The following is a 24,763-nucleotide window of genomic DNA, read 5'->3' on the forward strand; positions in this document are numbered from 1 at the left end:
TGCACCAAATGGTACAATGCTTTCCCTTATTTGAAGTTCAGCAAATATGTAAATTTGATAAAGTAGAAAAAGCCTGCTCAGTCCCCTGAGCCTCTCCTGGAGGCGAGGGAGGGTGGTCACTGAATCCACAGTCTGAAAGGGCAGTTGTAGAGGTTGACACTGTACCTGGCTACGTACAGTATTGCTCAGGTGGTTGTCCTCGGACATCTGTGCATTCTGGAAGTAGGACAAGGGTGCAGGTAACTCTGTCATTGGAGCAACTGTACAGAAATACTTTTTCACAGAAAACAGAGCCTCTTGGGGTTCTGAAAAGGGAAAAAGAAAACAGTCTTTTGTGCATTACAGTTATACTTTTATTTTGAAACACTTTCATAAGTTACTTTCACCAAAAACAAACCTTTCTTTCATGTGTTATCCTCCAGGCCAAGCTTTCTAAGGACCTCACAGGCTGCTGTCACTTGCAGGCTCCTGGATTAGGTCTGAAATAGGATTTTACTGGGTTACCCAGAGTTGGTCAAATCCTAGTAAACCCATTCACACCAATTAAATACTTATAAGACTAATTTGTAAACCAGTAATGTATTAATTTGCCAGGACCTTCAACTGACAAACTTTTGTCAGCTCAAGATACCTCTTGGTAATGAGTAGATCTACTTGAGAAACCAAATATTTTCAATCAGAATGATATCTAATGATTTCAGATCTAGAGCAAAGGGAGCTAAATGATCTTAAAGAATGTTCTCATCAACATCCCTCTTCCAATCCAACCTAATTTACATCACCATAAAATTATTTGTCTAGTGCTTTTAATTTTGCAAAATTTCTTTTTATCATCTCATTTTTTTTCTTTACCACAATGACCCAAGACAGGGTAAACAGGTAACATATCTATTTTACAAAAGCAAAAGGGCACCCAAGTTGAGTGACTTGCTTAAAAGCACACAACTGGGCAGACCAGGACCAAAATCGCAGGCTCCTAACTCCCAGCCTCTACTCTGCATCCTGGCACAGCCTTGCTTACACACATCATCATTCTGTCTCCCACACTTCAGCCTCCTGGGGGCCACATTCCCATTTGCCTGTCTACCTGAATTTCCATCAGCCGATTCCTTATGACTTCAACTATCCTTTTCATTGAAAGTCTTCAGAAATATAGAAGGAAAAAAATCTGTTTGCATACCTAAGCAGTATTCTAATTCACTTATAGTATCCAAAACATTACCATGTACATATTTACATGAAAGCATTTTGTTAATGTCTTGTTTCATTTTTACTTTTAACTTCAGGAACTTCTACACTCTAAATATTCTTTCTTATTCTAATGATTTTTTCATCAAAAACACATAAAGCAACTTTTTCCTCTAGTAAAGGTATTGACTTCCAATTAACCTTTAATGACCTATATTTGGATCATTCGAATCATGACAAATTCTTAATCAAGGTATGCTTTCCCTTTTATCCTACATGCTTTTTTTAATTTTTGGCCACGCCATGCGGCATGCAGGATCTTAATTGCTCCACCAGGGATCAAACTCCCACTCCCTGCGGTGGAAGCGCAGAGTCTTAACCACCGGACTGCCAGAGAAGTTCCTATCCTACATGCTTTTAAATACCGTGCCTGGGACTTCCCTGGTAACACAGTGGTTAAGACTCCGCGCTCCACGGGGGGCCCATGTTTGATCCCTGGTCAGGGAACTAGATCCCACATGCATGCTGCAGCTAAGAGTTTGCATGCCACAACTAAAGAGCCGGGTGAGCCGCAACTAAGGAGCCCATCAGCCACAACTAAGGAGCCCGCCTGCTGCAACTAAGACCCAGCACAACCAAATAAATAAATAAATATTTAAAAAATAATAATAATAAAATAAATAAATACTGTGCCTACCTTTATCCTCCCCTCCAACTTCAGCCCATAGTTAGCTGGTATGAGATCAGAGGATTGCTAATTAATATTAACTAAACATGATGTACTTATGCAATTCTGTTTTAAATATATAATATTAATTTGTTTTAAAAATAAAATGAATTAAAATTAAGACTAGATTCAATAGTTACTTTTATGGGGGTTAATCACTGGAAGGGGGTACACAAGAAGCTTCTGGGGGTATTGGTAATGCTTTGTTTCTTGATCTGGGTGCTAGTTACACAGAGGTTTCAGTCTGTGAAAATTCACTGAGTTGTACACCTACGATCTGTGCACATTCCTATATACTTCAATTTAAAAAGTCAAATAGATTTTTGTGGGTGTAAACCTATATTTAGGGTTTGGCAATATGTATGTTAGCTTACCCAAAAGGGAGGTAGATTCCAATAGAACAGTTATATTTTCAAAGTATTGAAAGTAAATGTCCTGACCTATGCTTCTATGCTTCTACATTTTTAAAAGTTGACTATCTAATTGAAAATTTAACATTAATGTAGCATTAATGATCAGCAACACAGCACATATTATTCCCTTCTTTTTCACAAAAACATTTAGTACAGCACCTACTACCTCAGCTAATGCAGAAATGCCACAGGACGGCAAACAGAAAAAGTTGCAACTGGTTACCTCCACTGGCTGCTCTGAAGACTACACCACGTCATTTAAAGTACAGCTCTATTACAAAAAAACCCTTAGAAATCTGTCACTGATATTCTCATACAATCCCTCAGAAACAAAACCAAGTAAGCAAGACAGTGTTAGCCAAATGAAACAAGCAAAAGGCAAGAAAAGGCGCTGCAGGCAAAAATAAATAAAAAGTAAATAAACTGTAGTACATTTACAGGTACAATATGAGCAGAAGAAAAGTGTTGTTCATTCACTAAACAGGAGTTTACTGGCTGTCTACTTATATCAAAACTCAAAGACAGACACTGAGAGGATTTAATTAATTATGTTCACTTTACCCATTTTACAGATGAAAACAACGTGGCACACAGAAGTTCATGAACGTGCCCAAAGTCACATTCAGTAAGCAAAGGAGCAAAGCAAAGGTTCACGTATTACACTACTTTGCCTCTATATAAAATTTCATCCCTGCCATCTAGGAGTTTATAACAGTGAGCATTAAGACACACTGAGCTGATTTTTATTACTAGTAAAACTATTGCTTTGACATAAATGAGATCTTAAAAAAAAAAAAAAGTAGTAAATGAGATCTTAAACTTCAATAACTGGTCTAACTAGAAATTAAAAACTAGTGCCAGGGCTTTCCTGGTGGTGCAGTGGTTGGGAATCCACCTGCCAATTCAGGGTACACGGGTTCGAGCCCTGGTCTAGGATGATCCCACATGCCGCCGAGCAACTAAGCCCATGCGCCACAGCTACTGAGCCTGTGCTCTAGAGCCCGCGAGCCACAACTACTGAGCCTGGGCACCACAACTACTGAAGCCCGTGCTCTACAACAAGAGAAGCCATCGCAATGAGAAGCCTGCACATGGCAACGAAGAGTAGCCCCCGCTCGCCACAACCAGAGAAAAGCCCGTGTGCAGCAATGAAGACACAACACAGCCAAAAATAAAATAAATAAAATAAATTTATTAAAGAAAAAAAACTAGTTTCAAAAGCATTCCCAATATAACAGTCCTGGTACTTCTTTTTTTTTTTTTTTAAAGATAAGCTATAATGAGAATCTGGTCATTTTAATTTAAGTGGTTCCCATTATTAATCTTATGCTTATAGGATCTGTCCAACTATTAAAAGAAATCACACAAACTGATTATCATACTGGAGCTTTCTCAGACGAATCTTGTAAGAATCATCTATAATACAGTAGTCACTTTAACATATTCCAATACTACAGTCGACCCAGACTGAACCAACTGCATATCAAAAATATTTGAAAAAAATTCCAAAATTAAGTAAAACCTAATTTGCTTGTGCCAGCAAATAATTACAATAGTATTTACATTGTATTTACAACTATATACATACCATTTCATTGTATTAGGTATTATAAGTAATCTAGAGATGATTTAAAGTATACAGGAGGATGTGTGTAGACTACATGCAAATACTATGCCATTTTATATAAGGGACTTGAGCATCTGAGGATTTTGGTGCCCATGGGGGTGGGGGGTGGTGGGAGTCCTGAAACCACTTCTCCTCCACCCCCACCCCCTCAACCACAAGGGACGACTGTATTTAAAAGACACATCTGTATTTACATGTAAAACACTAAGGCTCAGGCAAGGTGAAAAAATTTGTCAGTGTACAACTATGAGGCAAGTAGCACCAGTTCCAGAACCCAGATCTTCTGATGCCCAGCCCAGGTGTTTGCCAGTTCAACAGGAGAAAGCTCATGCCACCACTGATGTGTTGAAGATCACAATGCTGCAGGGTGACTCTCCCTGGAAGAGCTGCTCTTTACATGGAGCTCAGTAGGAAGCAAAGGTAGGCAACAGGGTTAGCTAGGTCTTCAGTCAGGTCTGGTGAACAGACAATCATTGTTGGTACAGACAATCATTGTTGGTACAAAGAAAGGGGCAGGCAAAGCTGGATTTGACTCTGGTCCAGTAACAGCTGAAAACAATTGATGACTACACGGAGAAAGCCAACGACCCACTGTTCCCGGACCCACTGTTCCCGCAGCGCGGCAAAAGACACCAGTGGACTTTGTAACATTCTTAACAGTGCCCTGAGAGCAAGAAAAGACAGTTGTTGGGAAGTGAGGATCTTTCGTGTGACCTGGATTGCATAGGGAGTGGGAGTAGGAATGTAAGTAGATTTTGGTGTTTTCTCTCTCCGGCCAACTGCTAAAGATTTTCTGAGACTGATACAGCACAACACTCGAATTCACTGCCATCCATTCCTTTTTTCTCAAGACACTTGCTCAATCAGACAAAAGGAAAAAAAAATCCTTCTCTGATGGGCAACTACAATTTCTTTTTATTGTACACAAAGACTAAAAAAAAGCTCCAAGAGAATACAAATAATCTTGAAGTTCAGATGTGCTGAACAGAAAAGTCTGTTTAGCCAGAAAACCTATCCATCAGCACTTTGAAAAGTATCACAGGAGCAGTGTTTAAAATCCCAAAAAGGAGCTTATTAAAAATTCCATTTAAGGAAACACCAACAGAAAAGTACATTTCTGTCTATCACTACATCCCAAGGTAGCAATTTTTTTTCTTTTGGTCATGCCACGCGGCATGTGGAATCTTAGTTCCCTGATCAGGGATTGAACCCGTGCCCCCTGCACTGGAAGTGCGGAGTCTTAACCATTGGACTGCCAGGGAAGCCCATCCAAGGTAACAAATTAAAATAAATAAAAATAACTTGAAATTAATTTAAAACTTCAGGAATACAGCCTAGAAAGACCCTCAGAATTTTAAGAGGCCAGGAGCAAATAATTTCCCCAGCCCTACAAGAGGCTTTGTGAAAGTGGTAGGCTCTAAAAAGAGCAGGGATAGTGATACATCCTATTTGGTGATTTTTTTTCCCTCCTTCCTTCCCACTCTACTTCTGTGAACCATCTGTGGTAGATTAGATTATTATTCAGCAAATATTCACTCCCTCCCCCAGCATCCCCAAGGGAGGAATACTTCTCTCCAGTGATGTTGAGCTTGGCTCTGTGACTTGCTTTGGCCTCAAGGTAGGTGCAGTCTACTACCCACTCCAGGCCTTTGGGCACAATCTTATGACTTGCTTTGGTTGATGGGATTTTGGCAGATGTGGCACAGACAGTTAAACTGTGCTTGTGCAGGTAGCCTTGCCTTCTGTACTTCTGCTGTTCCCTCATGAAGAACTTACTTTGGGTAGCCACTGCCCCTTCAGTCTGGGCCCCAGAACAAGACAAGAAAAGCAGAATGTCTTAGCTGTCCCCTTTAAGCAGAGCGAGAGCTAATGTTCTAAGGCAGCGGTCCACAACCTTTTTGGCACCAGGGACCGGTTTCGTGGAAGACAACTTTTCCAAGGACCGGGGGTGGGGGGATGGTTTCAAGATGGTTCAAGCGCATTACATTTCTTGTGCACTTTATTTCTATATAATGAAATAATTATACAACTGACCATAATGCAGAATCAGTGAGAGCCCTGAGCCTGTTTTCCTGCAACTAGATGGTCCCATCTGAGGGTGATGGGAGACAGTGAAACCCAAAGAGTGTTGCTTATCCTTTCACTTTTTTCAGGAGCTTTTGGATTTGAGAATTGTGGATATGGGACCATGGTTCTGTATTATTATAGATTCTTTTCCCCCCCAAATTTAATTTCTACATGGAAGATATAATTACCCTGAGTCATTGTATCAAATTTGTTGTGGAAATGGGTAGAACACAACTAATCTTTAATGAAGAAAATGACTATTCACACCTAATTAATTCGTAAATCACTGACTATACTCAGCAATACTTGCATTCTCTCATTTGCTTTAGATCAACTTAAGGAACTGTACAAGGCATTGTGAAAACCAAATATTAATGCCCTTTAATCAACAAATACTTATTGGGTTTCTTCTACATAACCATACACTGTGATAGGTACCAGGGGTGCCAGTGAATCAGATGATGCTTCTGTTCACCTAAGGAGCTTACTATCTAGAGGGGAAGACAGACAAGTATGTTTTTACATTAATTACATGTTGAAATAAAAATATTTTAAATGTATTGGGTTATATAAAATATATCATTCAAGTTAATTTTACCTATTTCTAGCTCAAAAATTTTTGCTCATTAGAAAATGTAAAATTAACCTTTGTAGCTCACATTATGTTTCTAATGGACAGTACTGCTCTAAAGCTTCAGGTTTTCTCTCCTACAAACAGGCTTAATACTGAAAATCCCTGACAACCTTTTCCTTCCTGAAGCTTCCCTCCCTTCCTCAGTTTTTATGACACTGCACTATGGAGGTTCTCCTCCCACCACTCATTCCCCTCAGCTGGTTCCTCATCCTCTTCCACCCCCCCATTATAAGTGTTCCTAAGGCTCTGCCTGGGCTTCCTTGTCCGCCCTCTTTCCTTAGGCATCTCCTCCACTGCTCCAACATCAACTGCTAAGTCTATTTAAGTGACCCATGTTTACAGCTCCAGGCCTGTCCATGGGATATTTAACTGCTGGCACTTCAAAAGTGAGACTTCCAAACTGTTTCCTCATCATCTTCCTCTCTAGACTAGTTCTTTGTCTCTAACTTCCTTATTTCTGTAATCGTCTCCCCCATTCTCTAAACTTAAAGCCTCCTAGTCAACTTTACACTTTACTCCTTGCGCCTCAATTGGCTGTTACGTCCTCTTCATGATGATACTCTTCCTTTCTAAGCTTCTGCCACCACCAAAGGTCAAATTTTCATTATATCTCACCCGGATTATGCAAAAGTCACCTCAAATCTCTTATCCATTCTAGCCCCCACGTACCTAAAGCAAAGTTCTTATCACAAAACTTATGAAAAGCAAAGCTCAAAACACCTTCCAAATCTGCCTGGCATCTATCACATGAAGGAGAGGCAGTATTAGCGGGCTCTGAAAGGTTTTTCAGAGTACATCCAAAGAAGTCTCTCCCTGCAATCTGATGTAACAGTAGTGGGATAGCAGGAGCAGAGGCAACCTGGATCTGAGAGAGAAGAGGACCACATTAGCCTTGCTGACAAATGTTATATCTTTCCTGCTAGAATGATTCTCAGAGACCAACTCCAATCCTCCAGTTCTCCCCAAATGGAAATTCACACAGCAGTCTAGGACTAGGGGCAGCCATTAATTTAAAATTCAGCACTAGATCATATCCATTCAGAGGAAAGTATGCCCAGAATTGTGGTAACTATCTACCCAAGGACGAGGAGTAGACGAATGGAAAAGCTGATGATTGATGCCGCTTCTATCATCTACTTTACTTTGGGGAAGGCGGGTAGAGGTGAGGGAATCCATCCACTCAATAAATAGGCTCCTTTTCATTATTAAGGGCTTGTTATTAAATGGAGGTGGGAGGGGGTTTAAGTTGGCTGAACCCTGCAAATGAGTTAAGGAGAACTGAAATTGGCTTTTGCAGGTGACTTAAATCAGCCAAATGCAACAGGCTCCAATCTACTTTCCTGTTTTTATCCTTCATAACAGTTATTAAATGTGCACACTGGGTCACTGGACGCTTAGCATCCAGAGGGCCCCTCTTCCTAGTACACCCTCTGATATAATGCTCTCAATTCAACTCCGAGGGTGTAAACCTTTCCATTGTAAAAGATAACGTAAATAACAAGATGCCCTTAACCAGATGTAATCTCTACCTGCCTCAAACTTCAGAGAATACTATGACTTTTACAATGTACTCTGCCGTAATTTGCATACTATTCGTATCTCACATAGTAAACCTTGCACACTTTATTCATCTTGTCCAAAGCAGGCAAGCAATGCTTTTAAAATTATTAAGTTACTCTCCTACAAGAGAAGCAGATATTTATTTGAAAGGAATTTGGGCGGGATGAAAACGTCAAGTACCTAAAATACATGCAAAGCACTGGACATATATGCCTCGTGACAGTCCCGATCAGGCAGACCCTGTTGTATTCCGTCCCGAACTGAGACAGAAGGAACTTAGCCCTGAGTGCCACTCGCTTCCCCTGGACAAGGACACATTCAGGGCATAAGGCGCAGAGTTTCAACAGTTGCTCAACCAGACCCAGCACCAGGCGCTTCCTCTTTCTCCTGCTCCACTCCAGGCAAGACGGTCAATCCCCGCCCAAGGCACCTGCGCCCTGAGATGTCTTCGGGAAACCAGCACTTCCGGACCAAGGCTGCGAAGGGGAATCTCTTTTCAACCTGATCGCGCGCCGCGCCCGGAGCCCGAGAAACGGGCCGCCCCTACTCGTTCTCCACACGGGGTTCCCTGGTGCCCGCCCGACCGCACCCCGCTCCCCATTCTCGAGGACACCGGCTCCGCGGCCCGGACAACGACAAAGGGCCCGGCCCTGCCCGCAGCCACCCGTGTCGGCACCGGATGAGAGGTGTGTTTCTCTCTCCCCAGCTCCCCATCGGGCACCTACCCTTTCCTCGCCGCCACCACCGGCCTCTAGCAGCTGAGGTTTCTTCCCGAGCAGCCACTGTTTTGTTTCCGATGTGAAATCGCGGCCTTTGGAGCGGCCCGGCCCAGGCCCCGCCCAAAAGGCCTCATCGGTGTCGTCACTTCCGGCCCCGGCGTCGTTGACCAGCCCCCAGAGGGGCGGGGCCAAAGGCGGAGGGGCGTGGACCAGAGGAAGTGGGTGGATCTTCCGGTGGTGAGTGGGGACTGAGGAGGAGACCCTGCGTTCCCGTTGGCCTTCCGACCCGGAGGGACACCCTGCTCCCCTCTCAGCACCCTCCGACCCCTGATGGTGCCAGCACCGGTATGAGGTTGTCAGAGATCTACTGCTCTTGAGCTGAGGATCAAAATTTCTACGTAAACTGGACCCAGTGTGTGCTTCTCCTACAAGTGCTGGCATCTTAAATCTAACGTTCCTTTCATTTCTCTATAGTCCTATTTGTACAGTGTTTCTCAGTGCGAATCAGCCGCACCACAATCAAAAGGAAGCTAACTTAAATTGTAACTACCTGTGCCCTCCATCCCCTACCCAATGAATCAAAACTTTTGGTGGGTGAGAAACTGCATTTTAAACAAACATCGTCTGGGATTCTTCCGCTTCAAGTGTAAGAACCAGTTTCCCTAGATGGTAAGCTTTCAGAGAGCATAAATTGTGTTATTTTTATTTTTATTTTTTTTGCGGTATGCGGGCCTCTCACCGCCGCGGCCTCTCCCTGACCGGGGCACGAACCCTTGTCCCCTGCATCGGCAGGCGGACTCTCAACCACTGCGCCACCAGGAAAACCCAATCGTGTTATTTTTGTAATCCCAAAACCTAACATAGTATCTGGTACACAGTGAGTTGCTCTATGGTTGTTTGATTTTTGCGTCTTCCAGCTTTCCATTCAAATGGCTGTAAAAACAGTACCAATAACTCCTTAAGTAGCATACCACACACATACATTCATCTGAAAGCTAACAATGAGTACTATCATGTAAAACCAAAGGTGAACAATGGAGAAATGTTCAAATTCACAGGTAATCAGAAAACTGAAATCAATAACATGGCATCTGGCCAAATGAGATTTTTTTATTTCTCTTAAATTCTTCCCCCAAGATAACCCTTCATATTCCTAGAGCCATCTCTCCTCCCTGCCCCCGTCGAATACATGACCGGTTTTAAATAGGTTTTACACACTTTATATTTAAGAACAGAAGTAGCAGTAGCAAGTTTTTCTATTAACAGAGAATGTTGGGAAAACAAAAAGGTTGACACCCTCCAAAAACAATTTTTTTTTTTTTTTTGCGGTACGCAGGCCTCTCACTGTTGTGGCCTCTCCCGTTGAGGAGCACAGGCTCCGGACGCGCAGGCTCAGAGGCCATGGCTCACGGGCCCAGCTGCTCCGCGGCACGTAGGGATCCTCCTGGACCCGGGCACGAACCCGTGTCCCCTGCATCGGCAGACGGACTCTCAACCACTGCGCCACTAGGGAAGCCCAACAATTTTTTTTAAAGTTCTCTCTTCCGTCCTCAAACTTCACAAGGGTAGGAATTTTTGCCCGTTTGTTTACGTATATTGCAAATGCTGAGAACAATGCCTAGCACATTAAACAGTTCAATACATTTGTCAAACAAGCATAGGCTAAAAACCATCCATTTGTGAACTAGTTCAATCTCTTTGAATGCAATCTGGGATTAAGTAGAAAGTATTAAAATTCTGGCAAACTATTCTTAGAAACAATCTCAATACAAAACTTTTGTGCAAAGATGTTCATGGAGTATTATTAATAGCAAAAATTGGAATGCTAGATGTCCTACAATAAAGGATGGTTCACCCACTTCACCTAATATCATTAAAATTGTTTATGAAGGGCTCCCCTGGAGGCGCAGTGGTTGAGAGTCCGCCTATCGATGCAGGGGACACGGGTTCATGCCCTGGTCCGGGAAGATCCCACATGCCGCGGAGCGGCTGGGCCCGTGAGCCATGGCCGCTGAGCCTGCGCGTCCGGAGCCTGTGCTCCTCAACGGGAGAGGCCACAACAGTGAGAGGCCCGCGTACCGCAAAAATAAATAAATGTTTATGAAGATTATGTGTAACAGAAACATTCTAATCCTGTTAATTAAAAAATAAGACATAACATTAATGCATACATCAAAACACATTCCTGCAAAAAGGAAATAAAATTGATTAAAAAAGCAACCAGTGGCTGAATTACTGGACTAAAGATAAATTTTCCTCTAGTTTTCTGTATTTCTTCACCTTTTTAGGAATATGGAAACCCAGAAAGCGCTGAGGAAGAACCAGTAAAAAGACACAGACTAGACCCCTTCCCGGAAATGCGTATGCTAGCTTTCTGTGTGCTTAGGTGCCGGAGCTACTGAGGGTCGAGGTCTGGACAGCTGAAAAGAATGTGATTAGCAAGATGAACAAAGATGCACAGATGAGAGCAGTAATTAACCCAAAGTTGACAGAAAGAGAATGCGTCAAAGAGTTACTGAGAGCTAAATTAATTGAATGTGGCTGGAAGGATCAGTTGAAGTCACACTGCAAAGAAGTAATTAAAGAAAAAGGACTAGAACACGTTACCGTTGATGACTTGGTGGCTGAAATCACACCAAAATGCAGAGCCCTGGTACCTGATAGTGTAAAGGAGCTCCTACAAAGAATAAGAACATTCCTTGCTCAGCATGCAGCCTTTAAGATTGAATTTAGATTGTTGTTTTGTGGTTTATTTCTGAAAGTAGAACTTGCCATAAATTAGGAATTGATTTCCCAAAATAAAATCCTTTTTTGTATGATGCTATACAGTTTTCAGTAATGTATACAATTGTATAGATTTTTCCCCCTAAATGTGTTATTTTAATAACTATCTCATGAATGAGTTTGAAGTTTCCTTGGATTTTGGAATAAATGGGACTTTATTAATAATTCATCAGATTTGTTAAAAGTCAAGCAGCTAATATAGTTTAAGTGTTAAGTATGTAAACGTTAAGTAAGCAAATCTCTGTAATAACAATTGAGGAGAGGGAAGCAGCCTCTTCTGATTGTTTGGATGTAGTGTATGCCTCTTTTGAATTCCTATATTTTATAATATATGTCCCATCTTGTTAAAAAAAAAAAAAAGATACAGACTAGAAGAACAAGGCTAAAGTGACATCCTAGACACCAAGAAAGAAGAGTCCCAAATAGAGAGCAAACATCCATAGTGCTAAGAGGTAAACTAGGGTGTAGCCTCTTAAAAAGCCAGAGTCTCATTTAGGCTATCACCAGTCACCAGTGGAATGAAGAGATACAGACTACTGACTGAGACTTAAGAAATTTGGAAGCAAGATCCTTTTTGACTCAGCTCCTAGAGAAATGGAAATAAAAACAAAAATAAACAAATGGGACCTAATGAAACTTAAAAGCTTTTGCACAGCAAGGAAACCATAAACAAGACGAAAAGACAACCCTCAGAATGGGAGAAAATATTTGCAAATGAAGCGACTGACAAAGGATTAATCTCCAAAACATACAAGCAACTCATACAGCTCAATATCAAAAAAACGACCCAATCCAAAAATGGGCAGAGGACCTAAACAGACATTTCTCCAAAGAAGATATACAGATTGCAAACACATTAAAGAATGCTCAACATCATTAATCATTAGAGATATGCAAATCAAAACTACAATGAGATATCATCTCACACCAGTCAAAATGGCCATCATCAAAAAATCTACAAACAATAAGTGCTGGAGAAGGTGTGGAGAAAAGGGAACTCTCTTGCACTGTTGGTGGGAATGTAAATTGATACAGCCACTATGGAGAACAGTATGGAGGTTCCTTAAAAAACTAAAAATAGAACTACCATATGACCCAGCAATCCCACTACTGGGCATATACCCTGAGAAAACCATAATTCAAAGGGAGTCATGTAGGGCTTCCCTGGTGGCGCAGTGGTTGAGAGTCCATCTACCGATGCAGGGGACACGGGTTCATGCCCTGGTCTGGGAAGATCCCACGTGCCGCGGAGCGGCTAGGCCCGTGAGCCATGGCCGCTGAGCCTGCGCTCCGCAACGGGAGAGGCCACAACAGTGAGAGGCCCGCGTACCGCAAAAAAAAAAACAAACAACAAAAACAGTCATGTACCAAAATGTTCATTGCAGCTCTATTCACAATAGCCAAGACATGGAAGCAACCTAAGTGTCCATCAACAGATGAATGGATAAAGATGTGGCACATATATACAATGGAATATTACTCAGCCATAAGAACGAACAAAACTGAGTTATCTGTAGTGATAGGTGGATGGACCTAGAGACTGTCATAGTGAAGTCAGAAAAACAAATACCGTATGCTAACACATATATATGGAATCTAAAAAAGAAAAAAAAAATGGTCAGAAGAACCTAGGGGCAAGATGGTAAAGATGCAGACCTACTAAGAGAATGGACTTGAGGATACGGGGAGGGGAAGGGTATAAGCTGGGATAAAGTGAGAGTGGCATGGACATATATACACTACCAAATGTAAAACATAACTAGTGGGAAGCAGCCGCATAGCACATGGAGATCAGCTCGGTGCTTTGTGACCACCTAGAGGGGTGGGATAGGGAGGGTGAGAGGGAGGGAGATGCAAGAGGGAAGAGATGTGGGGACATATGCATAACTGATTCACTCAATTATAAAGCAGAAACTAACACACCATTGTAAAGCAATTATACACCAACGAAGATGTTAAAAAAAAAATTTTGGAGAGTACATATAACTATAAGCTACTCTTTGTGGAATCTCTACTGTAGTGAAAAGGAGAAGACCTAAGGTTTGTTTTTGTTTAAAAACTTACTCCAGCCTGAAGGAAGAAAGAAGATAACGGAAACTCCAGAGCAAGGCTCAAGAAACTGCAAACTGTAGTTAGAAACCAGAAACATGAGTGGGGGAGGTCTTCTGGATAGGAGTACCCATCCTTAATTATAGAAAGCAAAGGTTCAAGATTTATGTCATAAACTGAAGAGAATATGCCTAAATGACTCTTTTAAAGTTAAGCTTTTGTTAACCTTGAGAGTTTTTGCTAAGTAAGAGGGAAAATCAAATGACTTTTACTCATTCATACCTAAGATAGCACTGGAAGTTTTTTTTTTTTTGCCATGCCGCACAGCATGCAGGATATTAGTCCCTTGACCACGGATTGAAACCATCTGTTTCCCTTGAAGTGGAAGTGCAGTCTTAACCATTGGACCACCATGGAAGTCCCAGCACTGGAAGTTTAAGAACTATAAAAGCTGCAGTGTTTGTGGTTAAGAAGTGAAGTTCAGTAAAAGAATGAGAAAAATAGTAGAGGGTCCAGACTATCTGCAGTGGTGTATTTATATTTTCCCCAGAAGTGTCTGGAACTTGGAAGCAGGAATGGAGAAATAAATGACCAAAAAAAAAGAAAAGAAAAAAAAATGGTGGCAAAAATCAATAGTAAGCAGTGAAAGATGAAGCAGACAGGAAATCCAGTGCCGGACCTGTTAGAGCTACTTGGGGAGAGGGGCTGTTCGAGCCTCTAGAGAGGCTAGAGCAGTCACTAGTCACAAGTAAATAAAGTCAAGATTCAAGGCCAGTTCTTTACACCATAGATTCAGCAAGGCAATCCAATTTATTAACACTTCCCACATAAAAGCAGTTTACTTTTATTTATACATCATTGCTCTGTTTGCTATGGGAGTAAAGCAGAATTGAAAAATGAAAAATAATACTGTCATCAAGAGTAGGTGCTTGACCATATTCTACCTTACTAGCTCTCACATCGTTTTCATCCTTTGCAAGGATCTGGCTCAGATTTGGAACAGCTCAAGATGAAGGGCTGGCTTTAGCTTACTCATCTTGCATTTTTAGTCTTAAGTTCTGTATGACTGTCAATATTTTATTAAATCTAATTTCCTTCTTAAAGCACCTGGGCCCCGTTTAAAAAAAAATTTGTCTCAAGAATATACTCAAAATGAAACTTTAATATCTAGCTTTTCCACCTGCTGTAACAATTAGCCAAATCTCTTCACCTGGGTATATTTGCCATTATCTTTTAATTGACAGGGGAAGAAAATGAACCTTCATAGTTTCTAGATTCTACAATGTGAAGTGTTCTCTAGTTTTTCCTTTTGTTATGAGGAAAAAAACCAGGAAAAATTGTTTAGAACAATTTTTAAATTCACAATACTTTTTGCCTCAACAAAGATTTGCTAAAAATGCTTCCTATGAGGGAATTTTATTAACAAGCACTTTCCTCTGCTCTTAGGTGGCTATTAGCATCTAGACCATATCTATCCAATGTAACTTTCTTTAGTCAAAATAATGTTCTTCAATCTGCAATGTCTACCCAGTATTGGAAACCATTAGCTAAATACAGCTATTGAGCACTTGAAATATGAATACTGCAAACAAAAAACTGGATTTTTAAATCCAATTTAGTCACACATCACTTCTGAACACTTGAAATATGGCTAGTGTAACTGAAGAAATGAGTTTTAAATTTAATTTTAATGAATTAAAAAACTTGACAGTGCAGATGTAGACCATGAATTAGATAGAATCCAATATGCAGGCCTCTAGATATCCTACCTAAGGAACACTGTAGCAGTGTTGCAGTGAGTAGTTAAGACTATGTGATCTTGGGAATTCCCTGGCGGTCCAGTGGTTAGGACTCCGCGCTTTCACTGCTGAGGGTGCAAGCTAAGATCCAGCATACCCTGCAGTGCAGCCAAAAAAGAAAGAGACTATATGATCTCTAAGGTCCCCCCTACATATTATTACCTCTGCTGAGAAGCTTCCTACTATCTATCCCTTTCCTCTCAACCTTGAAGTTAGCTCATCAAGTTTGACAGTTCATATAGTACATTGTATATCTATTAGTGATCCTCTCATTATTTTTTTCTCCACCACTAGACTCTAAGCTACTAAAGAGATCTTATTTATGTCTATCACTCCATCTAGCTTAAAACATGAATGGCACATATTAATTGTGCTTCAATGGCAAATGTAAGTCATACACAAAAAGACGAATGGGTTACCTGGCTTAATATTTCAGCTACCACTCTGTGCAAGAGAATCCAAAAGTCATCTATCCAACTAATACATGATGAGGCAGAGTAGGCAGACTTAGAGCATCATTTAATTCAAACAACATGGCTTGAAAAAAATTTTTATTCATTTTTGTTTATAGAAATTATCTTTTCTTCCTGGGCATTTCAGATTGCCAATCCTAATTTAGCCTTCGTATGAGTCAAGTAATAAAATGAAAGGCAAAGAATCTTTTAAATAAAGATGAAAATTAAGCATTCAAATGCAAATAAACAATATTTCAATAATTTAACATAATCACATTTCGAAAAATCTACCAGTTTATCAAATATTATAAGCTCACCTTGGTCTATAGTATGAATATAATAGTAATAATTCCTGCGTTTAAAACATACACGTGTGAATTTCCCTAGTTTTCTTCCCGACACTTAGACTGCCTATTTCTTTGCCTGTTTGAGATTCCTTCTAATACCTTTCTTTAGCTACTGGTATTCACAAATCAATTTCACCATCTTTGCTAAGCAAAACAATTTCTCAATTTCATATTAATAGAAGGCTGAAATATGACTTGGAAAAATGTGTTAACCACTTTGACATAAAACCTTTCAGCAGTTTTTGGGTAGAAAGTGGAAACATTTATAGAACTTATTTGAAAGAGCTGGGTAAATAAGCCTCATATACACATTGTATACCTGCTTACATTTATTTGCATTGAATTTTTTTCTTCATATTAAAGGAGAAAAAAATGTTAATAATGTTTAGTACAATTTGACTCTTGAACTCACTGTTTTCTCAGTTTGTCCACCGTATCTAGTATCCATGCCTGATTAGTACCTGAAACTGCACTCTCCACAAAATAATCATCGGCCTCTAATTATACATCAGGAAGTGCTATGATAAGATTCAGAGCGAGTAACAACATAAATTTCTCTCAGGAGAAAATGTGCTGGGGCTGGCTGGGAATAAAGCCTAGAATATTGGAGTTGTTCTCAGGCAACCTTTTTGGAAGACTACTTTATGTTCATAAACATAAATAATACCTACCTCTTTATTTGCCTCAAAAAATGTTTTTCTCCTTAAAATGAACTTAAAAAGAAAATTAAGCTGCATTAGTGCAATCTATTAGGATAAAATACTAGTACTGAGTAGACACTTTAATCTTCTAATCAAAGCAGTTCTTGGATCACTTAGCAGTGGCAACATGTGGTAGCTGGTGAGAAAGACAAACTCTCAGGCCCACTCTAGCCCTAAGTCTGCATTTTAACAAGATCCCCCCAGGTGATTCAGCTGCATGTTAAAGTTTGAGAAAAACCATTTTCTTCCTGTACACAGATATACACATTTAAAATTATTTTATTTACAGGGTCAAATGAGGAAAAAGCACATTGGTTTCCTCCTAACTGCCACATCAAGAATGGTTGTCAAGACATTCATCTAATTTTATAACAACCTGAATGGGCAATATGGATTAACTAAGGTTTCCAAGTTGAAATTAACCTATGGACAAATGGTAAAGACAACCCAGAAAGTTCAAGCAATTTAGTAAAAATTTTCTTATGTGTATTCTTCCTGACACTACAATATGCCAGCTTATACACGTCCAGTTCTTTATATACAAACCTGAAAAATAAGAACTCTGAAAACCTTGAAGTTTAACCTTTGTGGCAAAATCTGACTTGAACTGACATTAAACTATTAATGTAGTAAATGTAGTAGGTCTTTTAACCCACTGACTGTGATCATTCCTGTTTTGCTGCAAAAGTGTTAACGTATAAATTTGGGATCCTGACACAAATCTCACTGGAAGTGTTACGCAGTATATGGTATGTGCCCCCAAGGGTTTCACACAAGGGCCCTTTTAAGGTAAATGTAATTGAAAGAGCAGAAGAGACCCAAGCAAGGAAAATTAAATCTACCTGAATAAACTTCCATGCTAATGCTGGCTAAATAAAAACAACCTAATATGATGCCTTAGAAGCAATAATATGGTAAAAGATAGAGAGGCATAATAAACTGCTTGAACAGGGAGTCACGCTGGGGGTCAATCTGAGAAAAGGCTAGTAAAAGAATCTGTAAATGGTAAGGAGCATGTTTCTAAAATTTTCCCTTCAGAAACCACAATTTAAAATATTATAACACTAAAGGGGGGAATATCTCCACAGATGTCTAGATTAATCCAAAATAAGGCAAACGGCCTCTTTGACCTTTAGTTACTAATACTCAAAAACTGAGTCCGTCAAAAATTCAGCCCATATTTTCAAGTTAAGTTTCTAGTATGCACCGCATAATTACAACATGATGCCATTTATTTAACAAGACTCTGAAAGAATGAGTCCCCAAGATCAAATATATACATTTTTAATATTTGAAATATTTACATAATGGAACCATGTCATGGTCCAATGTTAAGAACAGTGTTTTCAAATGTCCTCTTAAGATTAAAAAAAATCTAGTAACTCAAGCTCAGTTTATGCTTTTTTTTAACACCCCTCCCCCGCCCAATCTTTTTAAAAAATAAATACTCAGACACAGGAATAGCTGCACCTAATTTCTGTTAAGAACTATTTAAAACTTGTTACATTTTCAGGTAATTTTGCTCCCTGGTGAATTTCTGATCTACCATAAAGAAAGCCCCATGTATGTCTCTAAGAACACCATCAGTACGTTTTTAAACTTTGATGAGCAGAGGTAAACAAGGTGTGTGCCTACATATACACACACAAGATAGAAACCCTTTACAAAACAAAAAACTAGTGGTAACTGCTTTAAATGATTTACTTTATCCTCAGAAATAAGATGTAAACTTTGTAAATTGCCATGATAAATTCATATTGTATTTTATCAAACATTCCTAGTCTGTAAAATTGCCTAATTTTTAATTTTGCTTATTTTTAAAAGATTTTTTTCACTTAAGCTTTTTGAATGAAGCTTTTTTTTTTTTAAACAAAGGGGTACAAAATTAAACTAAGGACCAATTAGTGCAAAAAATGCATTAAATAAAGCTCTCCAGAATCTAAGGATCTGCCTCATACCTGAACAATGAAATCAGGGGGGAAAACCACTATGACTCACACTCCCTTAAAAGAGGCTGACACAGCCAGCTTTCAACAGAAAAACCCATTCCGCTCAACAAACTGTTGCTTGCCACAAGAGAATACCATACTCCGGGAGACTAATAACCTAATTATCCCAGACATTTGGGTTGGCACAATACCATGTTTCCTTTACAATTCTAGTCTTCAATTAGGAAATGTTTCAGGGAAACTTCCAAAGCAAATTAGGGAAAAGTAAGACTTTTATACATACATTCACACAAACACATTCATACAGAGATACAGTAGGAATGGATTGTCTGCTACTTTTCGCACTCTAACTTTAAATTCCATGCCATCATGAGGGCCTGCCATTTTTGATCAAGGGGGTAAGGGTAATAGGTATGACTGGTATTCTTTCAATTTAAAATTGTTCATGTTGGTGCCTATACAGTACAGTTCAATATTAAGTGCAATTCTGCAAAAGAATTGGCGAGTCATTTTAATATTTACAAGGAACAAATCAGCAGAACAAAATTATATCAGATAGGCTGTGTACAGTAGCTGCGGCTTATAAAACATACCAGTAATTTGTACCTGGTGAGTATAAAGAGAACCATGGTAGGATTCAGATGTCTTTACAACCAAGGGAGTACACATGGCATTAACAAATTAGAGGACAAAAAAAATTCACATTTTCTACATTAAAAAAAAAATTACAGATCTCACAAACGTCTTTGAAGACAAAAAAAAAATTTAAAGTCCTGTGAAGGATGGGAAAGAAGAAATTTGAAATGGAACTCTAAATGTAAAAAGAATTTTACTTCACAAGACCAATTTTCTTGGCTTCTGTTTCATATATCAATAATCTCCACATCTTGACTATAAAAACTTCTGCTTCTTCATCAAGTACCTAGAAAAGGAACAAGACAAAAAACAGTCACACACATAAGAGAAGCAATCATAAGCATCTCCCAATAAGGTAACTGGAATAAAAAAGGTTTTTATCTACCAACAAGCATTTATTTATACATGTCTTGAAAAACTACTTCCTGAGGAAAGCAAATGTTATAAAGAACACAGTAATTTAGACAGAACTGGTTATGTAACTACATAATACTTAATACAGAGTATCTCATTTACCCCTCCCCAAGAACCTCACAATCTTAACATTTATTGAGCACTTATTACATAAGTGACACTGAAATATTAAATGAGAATATATGTGTAGCATTTTAATATAGTATCTGGGGTAGAGTAAACAAAGTGAACACTATCATCACAAGGGACACAAGACTATTGAATAAATAAAAGGTCTTTTCTCCTTGGCAAATCAAGTTATTTTTTCTATCTACCTATGAGTTAGTTGCATCATGTCCTCACCACTGCACTACTCCTGCCCTCATCACCCACACACATGTGGCACTCTACACCAGGGCTGCTGTGTGGTAAACTGGAATAGCATGCTTCCTTCTACAGAAGGCAGCAATGACTGAGTTCCAGGGTACCACCGTCATAATGGCATCTGGCCTAATGCTGCCAAGACTCTGGAGAAGCAGGCCAGGTTAGGAGTTAAGCAAACCAGATCTCTAGCCAGACTACTTGGATTCAAATAGCTCTTCTACCTCTTATTAGTTACGTATTCTTCGTTGGGTTACTTAATCACAATGAGCCTCAGTTCTCTCATCTGTAAGACAGGTTATAGTAGCTATGTCATACTGCTTCTACTGTGGGAATTAAAAGAGTTGATATGTACCAAGTGCTTTGAAGAGTGCTTATTATTACAATCAGTAAGTACCTAAAACAAGCCAGAAATGGATTTTCCTGAGAAATTTCCTTACATTTCTCAGTGATGACAAATAAAGAACTTAAATAAGACATCTATGAGCCAGACTTAACCCATAGTTTAAAAAAAACTGCTGTGGGAATTCCCTCGTGGTCCAGTGGTTAGGACTCCACGTTCTCACTGCCAAGGGTGCAGATTCAATCCCTGGTCAGGGAACGAAGATCCCACAGCCAAAAAAAAAAGAACTACGCTGCAACACTAATTAATGAGGAATTGAACCCAGGTACAAAAATGCAACCAAAGTTCATTAACTTACATAAAATGAGGAAAGGTACAGTTTGAAAAAGATTTCTAGTAAGAGCAAAATACTACTTGAGCTAAAATTTCCATCTCATTTATTCAAGAAATATTTAGAGGGTCCATGAGCTATTACCAGAACTGGCTAACAACACCAACTCAATTGGTTTCCTCCCACTCTGATCAACAATGAGCCAGAAAATAATCAAAAACAATATAAGCGAATAAGCTGTAGAGTTTAATTATACTCTAAATATCAAACTATTTCAACAGATCAAAACGGATTAATAGTGACACATGACATCTTCACCAACAGTGATTATACCTCTGCCAAGGCCACAAACCAGAACACTGATTTTTTCTTTTTTTTGGCCGCATGACTTGCGGGATCTCAGTTCCCCCACCAGGTATCGAATCTGGGCCCTTGGCAATGAAATGAAAGTATAGAGTCCTAACCACTGGACTGCCAGGAATTCCCTGATTTTTTTTTTAAATTCCTTAACTCAGGCCTAACTACAAAACCCTCTCTTCACTCAAGGATAACTTTGTGAAGAGGCTGGAAGGTCAAGGAAGTTCAGATTGTATCCCTAAGGACTGGGATCTATTCACATTTCTCCTTTCATCTGAGGCTCAGAATTATGGCATCAAACTTTTCACAAACGTTTTTTCAGGAATTTTAGACAACAGATGCATTAGGCTAGCTAGGCAGCAGAAAACTAATGTTATCTGGCTTCAGACATCACATAGTGTTTGGACACATAACATCTTGACCTTAGAGTTCCTTTTAGTTAGGCACCCTCCTATGGCACTCCCTGACAACTTTAATTGCAGCTCAAAATGAAAGTTTCCCTGGTCACCTATCATCTCACATCATGCTTGACGTTTCTTCTTCCTCTCTGACTCTTCTTCCTGTTGCTACTTTCCCACTCTGCCCTTTAGACCCTATTCCACTTTATGCTATCCCAACTTCTTTAATTAGACTTTTCATCTCCTTACCTTAATTGAAAATGTGATACGTCCCCTAAAGACCCTGACACCCCTGTGGCCTTCTGAGAAAGCTCCTCACTTTCAAAGCTTTAGTCTCCACAAGAGAGGGGAAGCTGCTGGATCTTCATTGTTTCTCTCCTAGTAAACAATATCTCCACTGATGTTCGCGAGATCTCATTACACCACCGGTTCACTCCAACAGCAGCTGTCTAGCAAATATCTAATCTTTCATCCACATTAAATGAGTGCTCTGGCAGCTGGTTCTTGTATTTCTCTCCAATCCCAGTCCCAACACACAGTAATTTCTATTTCTGTGTGTTATAACTCATCTTAAAGTTCATTGATATTCTAAACAATGACATCAACTCTGTCCCAGAAACTCCCATGGCCATACTTTGCACCTTGCCATCATCTGGATTAATTTACCAATTGCATTCTTAAACATTCTACTCTCTAACTAAACCTCTCTTTCCAGTTATTTCATTCCAACACATCTCCCACAGCTTCACTGGAACCACCAGTCTTTGATTCATTCAGACCACCAACTCTGTTCTGATATTATTTCCTTTTCTTCCTAGACTGGAGTTCACAGTCCATTCTATCACTCTCTCACCTTTACCATCAATTCTCTTCCTTTCTTTTCTCACAAAATCAATGCAACCACAACCACTAACTCTAATATCCAAATTAAGTGCAATTTGGGATTTGATGTTTAACTACTGCCAACCCAACAGACACCTGCCCAAGTGACAAAAGAGTAATACAATCTTCAAGTCTCAGTTTACATGGTAACTCCTGTGATGGTTTCCCTAACTGCCGTCAACACCTAACTACTCATCTCCTCTGCCCCCATGATCATTTTTATATATCCCCATTATACTAAGGATATTATAGTATCAATATTGGTACACTTGTTTCCCTGCTGGTTCTTTAAGAGCAGATATTCCACCTTTCTGTGCTTCTAGCACATTGCTCTACGCAGTAAACACTTAATAAATGGTCTCTAAATTTATGAATAGATTCAGAATTTATATTTATACACACAAACACCAAAAACAGGGGAGGGGAGAGAATGATCAAAAAAAAACCTAACTCGGGCTTCCCTAGTGGCGCAGTGGTTGAGAGTCCACCTGCCGATGCAGGGGACACGGGTTCATGCCCTGGTCCGGGAAGATCCCACATGCCGCGGAGCGGCTGGGCCTGTGAGCCATGGCCGCTGAGCCTGTGCGTCCGCAGCCTGTGCTCCGCAACGGGAGAGGCCACAACAGTGAGAGGCCCGCATACCGCAAAGGAAAAAGAAAAACAAAAAAACCCTAACTCTACTGTTGTCTAATAATATCTTACTATGAACACCTTTAACCTCTTAATGCATGTTCAAATTTTAATTCAGGCCCATAAAGATTCTGGAACCAACACAAGGAGAAATTCAATCAAATTCAGAGAAGTCAGTTTGTTCACACTGATATTAATTAAAATTTTTTTTCACATCTTTATTGGAGTATAAATGCTTTACAATGTTGTGTTAGTTTCTGCTGTACAACAAAGTGAATCAGCTATATGCATACATATATCCCCATACCCCCTCCCTCTTGTACCTCCCTCCCACCCTCCGTATCCCATCCCTCTAGGTCATCACAAAGCACTGAGCTGATCTCCCTGTGTAATTAAAATATTAACAACAGTAGATTTCTAACTTACCATGGCAACATCATCTAAAATGCTCTGAGGTGAACTATGAGCCATAACCTAAGAGAAAAAAAAATAACTGTCACTTTGAAAATAAATAAAACATTAGCAATACAGTAAAAAAAAAAAATTTTAAGGTGCCCTCAAACTAGTATGAGAATTTCTTGTGACTTTAGAACCTTTCTATAAATTTCTTATTCCCAGAATCTCCCTCTTTTCAATAAAAGTCTGACACTAAAACCTGGGATCTTAATCATCACATTATTTGTCTTCTAATTTAAATCCAGACTTATAAGTGTTTATGCTACAGTAATGACAAGTGGAAAGGGTCACTTAAATTAGCTATGCCTAATGTTAGAAGAGCAGTACTGGTAGAAAAATACCATTTCCTTAAAACACAATTAGCTATTCCTTTATAGAAATACTTTGCCTTCAGGGGACAATGAAAGGATGTGGTATACCTTGGTGGTTAAGAGCATGAGTTCTACAGGCTACTTATCATGTAACCATGGTCAAGACACGATCTCTCCCTAAGCCTCAATTTCTTCATGTATTGAATGGGGATACTGTTAGTAACTTGCACTTCCTAAGGTTGTTGGGAGGTTTGAAGATGATGAAGTCTTGCAAAATGCTTAACACCGTACCTCCCGGGAAAGAAGCCTGGCACACAGTAATCAGTCAGTTAACACCACTATTATGCTATGAAGGGCACTATACTTTCTTTTCCAAAGGACGGATGACTGACAAAGAATTGAGACAAGCTATTGGCTGTCTCCACAAAACCTCAACTGTACTTCAGCAACATTCTAACCATTAAGACAAGAAGGGGGTGGCAAAGCATTCTCAGGGGCAGGGAGACAACAAAATTGGCAGCAGCCAGCTATTCTGTCCTCTCTGACCCTCTGAAATGAAAGCATGCAGCGTGGGGTCTGAAATAGTATAGAGGGGTTCACTTAAGTAGCCATGACTCTTGTAATTA

General features: G+C 39.7%; 3 protein-coding genes across 5 annotated transcripts in view; 1 reads left to right on the plus strand and 2 right to left on the minus strand.

The window, feature by feature from the left end:
- Positions 1-9,031, minus strand: part of PSEN1 (presenilin 1) — a 75,487-nt gene extending 66,456 nt beyond the window's left edge. The window contains exons 1-3 of one of the 3 annotated variants that reach the window (XM_065900215.1): positions 8,942-9,031; positions 398-479; positions 166-305 (exon numbers count right to left, since the gene is read on the minus strand). In XM_065900215.1, coding sequence (XP_065756287.1) covers positions 166-252 — 87 coding nt within the window. In that variant the 5' untranslated portion in view covers positions 253-305; positions 398-479; positions 8,942-9,031. Of the gene's footprint in view, positions 1-165; positions 306-397; positions 480-8,941 lie in introns of those variants that run through there. The other 2 variants (XM_065900221.1, XR_010657823.1) reach the window with 2 other exon arrangements.
- A 2,341-nt stretch (positions 9,032-11,372) lies between these two features.
- On the plus strand, positions 11,373-11,717 carry LOC136118355 (transcription and mRNA export factor ENY2-like). Its single transcript, XM_065871653.1, has one exon. The coding sequence runs from the start codon at positions 11,379-11,381 to the stop codon at positions 11,715-11,717; it is 339 nt and encodes a 112-aa protein (XP_065727725.1). The 5' UTR covers positions 11,373-11,378.
- Positions 11,718-19,848: 8,131 nt separating this feature from the next.
- Positions 19,849-24,763, minus strand: part of RBM25 (RNA binding motif protein 25) — a 50,384-nt gene continuing 45,469 nt past the window's right edge. Inside the window, exons 18-19 of the mRNA XM_065871434.1 lie at positions 23,797-23,844; positions 19,849-19,941 (exon numbers count right to left, since the gene is read on the minus strand). Of these exons, the coding sequence (XP_065727506.1) occupies positions 19,849-19,941; positions 23,797-23,844 (141 nt within the window). The remainder of the gene's footprint in view (positions 19,942-23,796; positions 23,845-24,763) is intronic.

This window comes from Phocoena phocoena, chromosome 2, assembly GCF_963924675.1.
Source record: "Phocoena phocoena chromosome 2, mPhoPho1.1, whole genome shotgun sequence".
Lineage (NCBI taxonomy): Eukaryota > Metazoa > Chordata > Mammalia > Artiodactyla > Phocoenidae > Phocoena > Phocoena phocoena.

What these genes read in the sequence shown, in the direction of transcription:
- LOC136118355 (XM_065871653.1), top strand. Translation starts at nt 11,379, where the DNA reads ATGAACAAAGATGCACAGATGAGAGCAGTAATTAACCCAAAGTTGACA.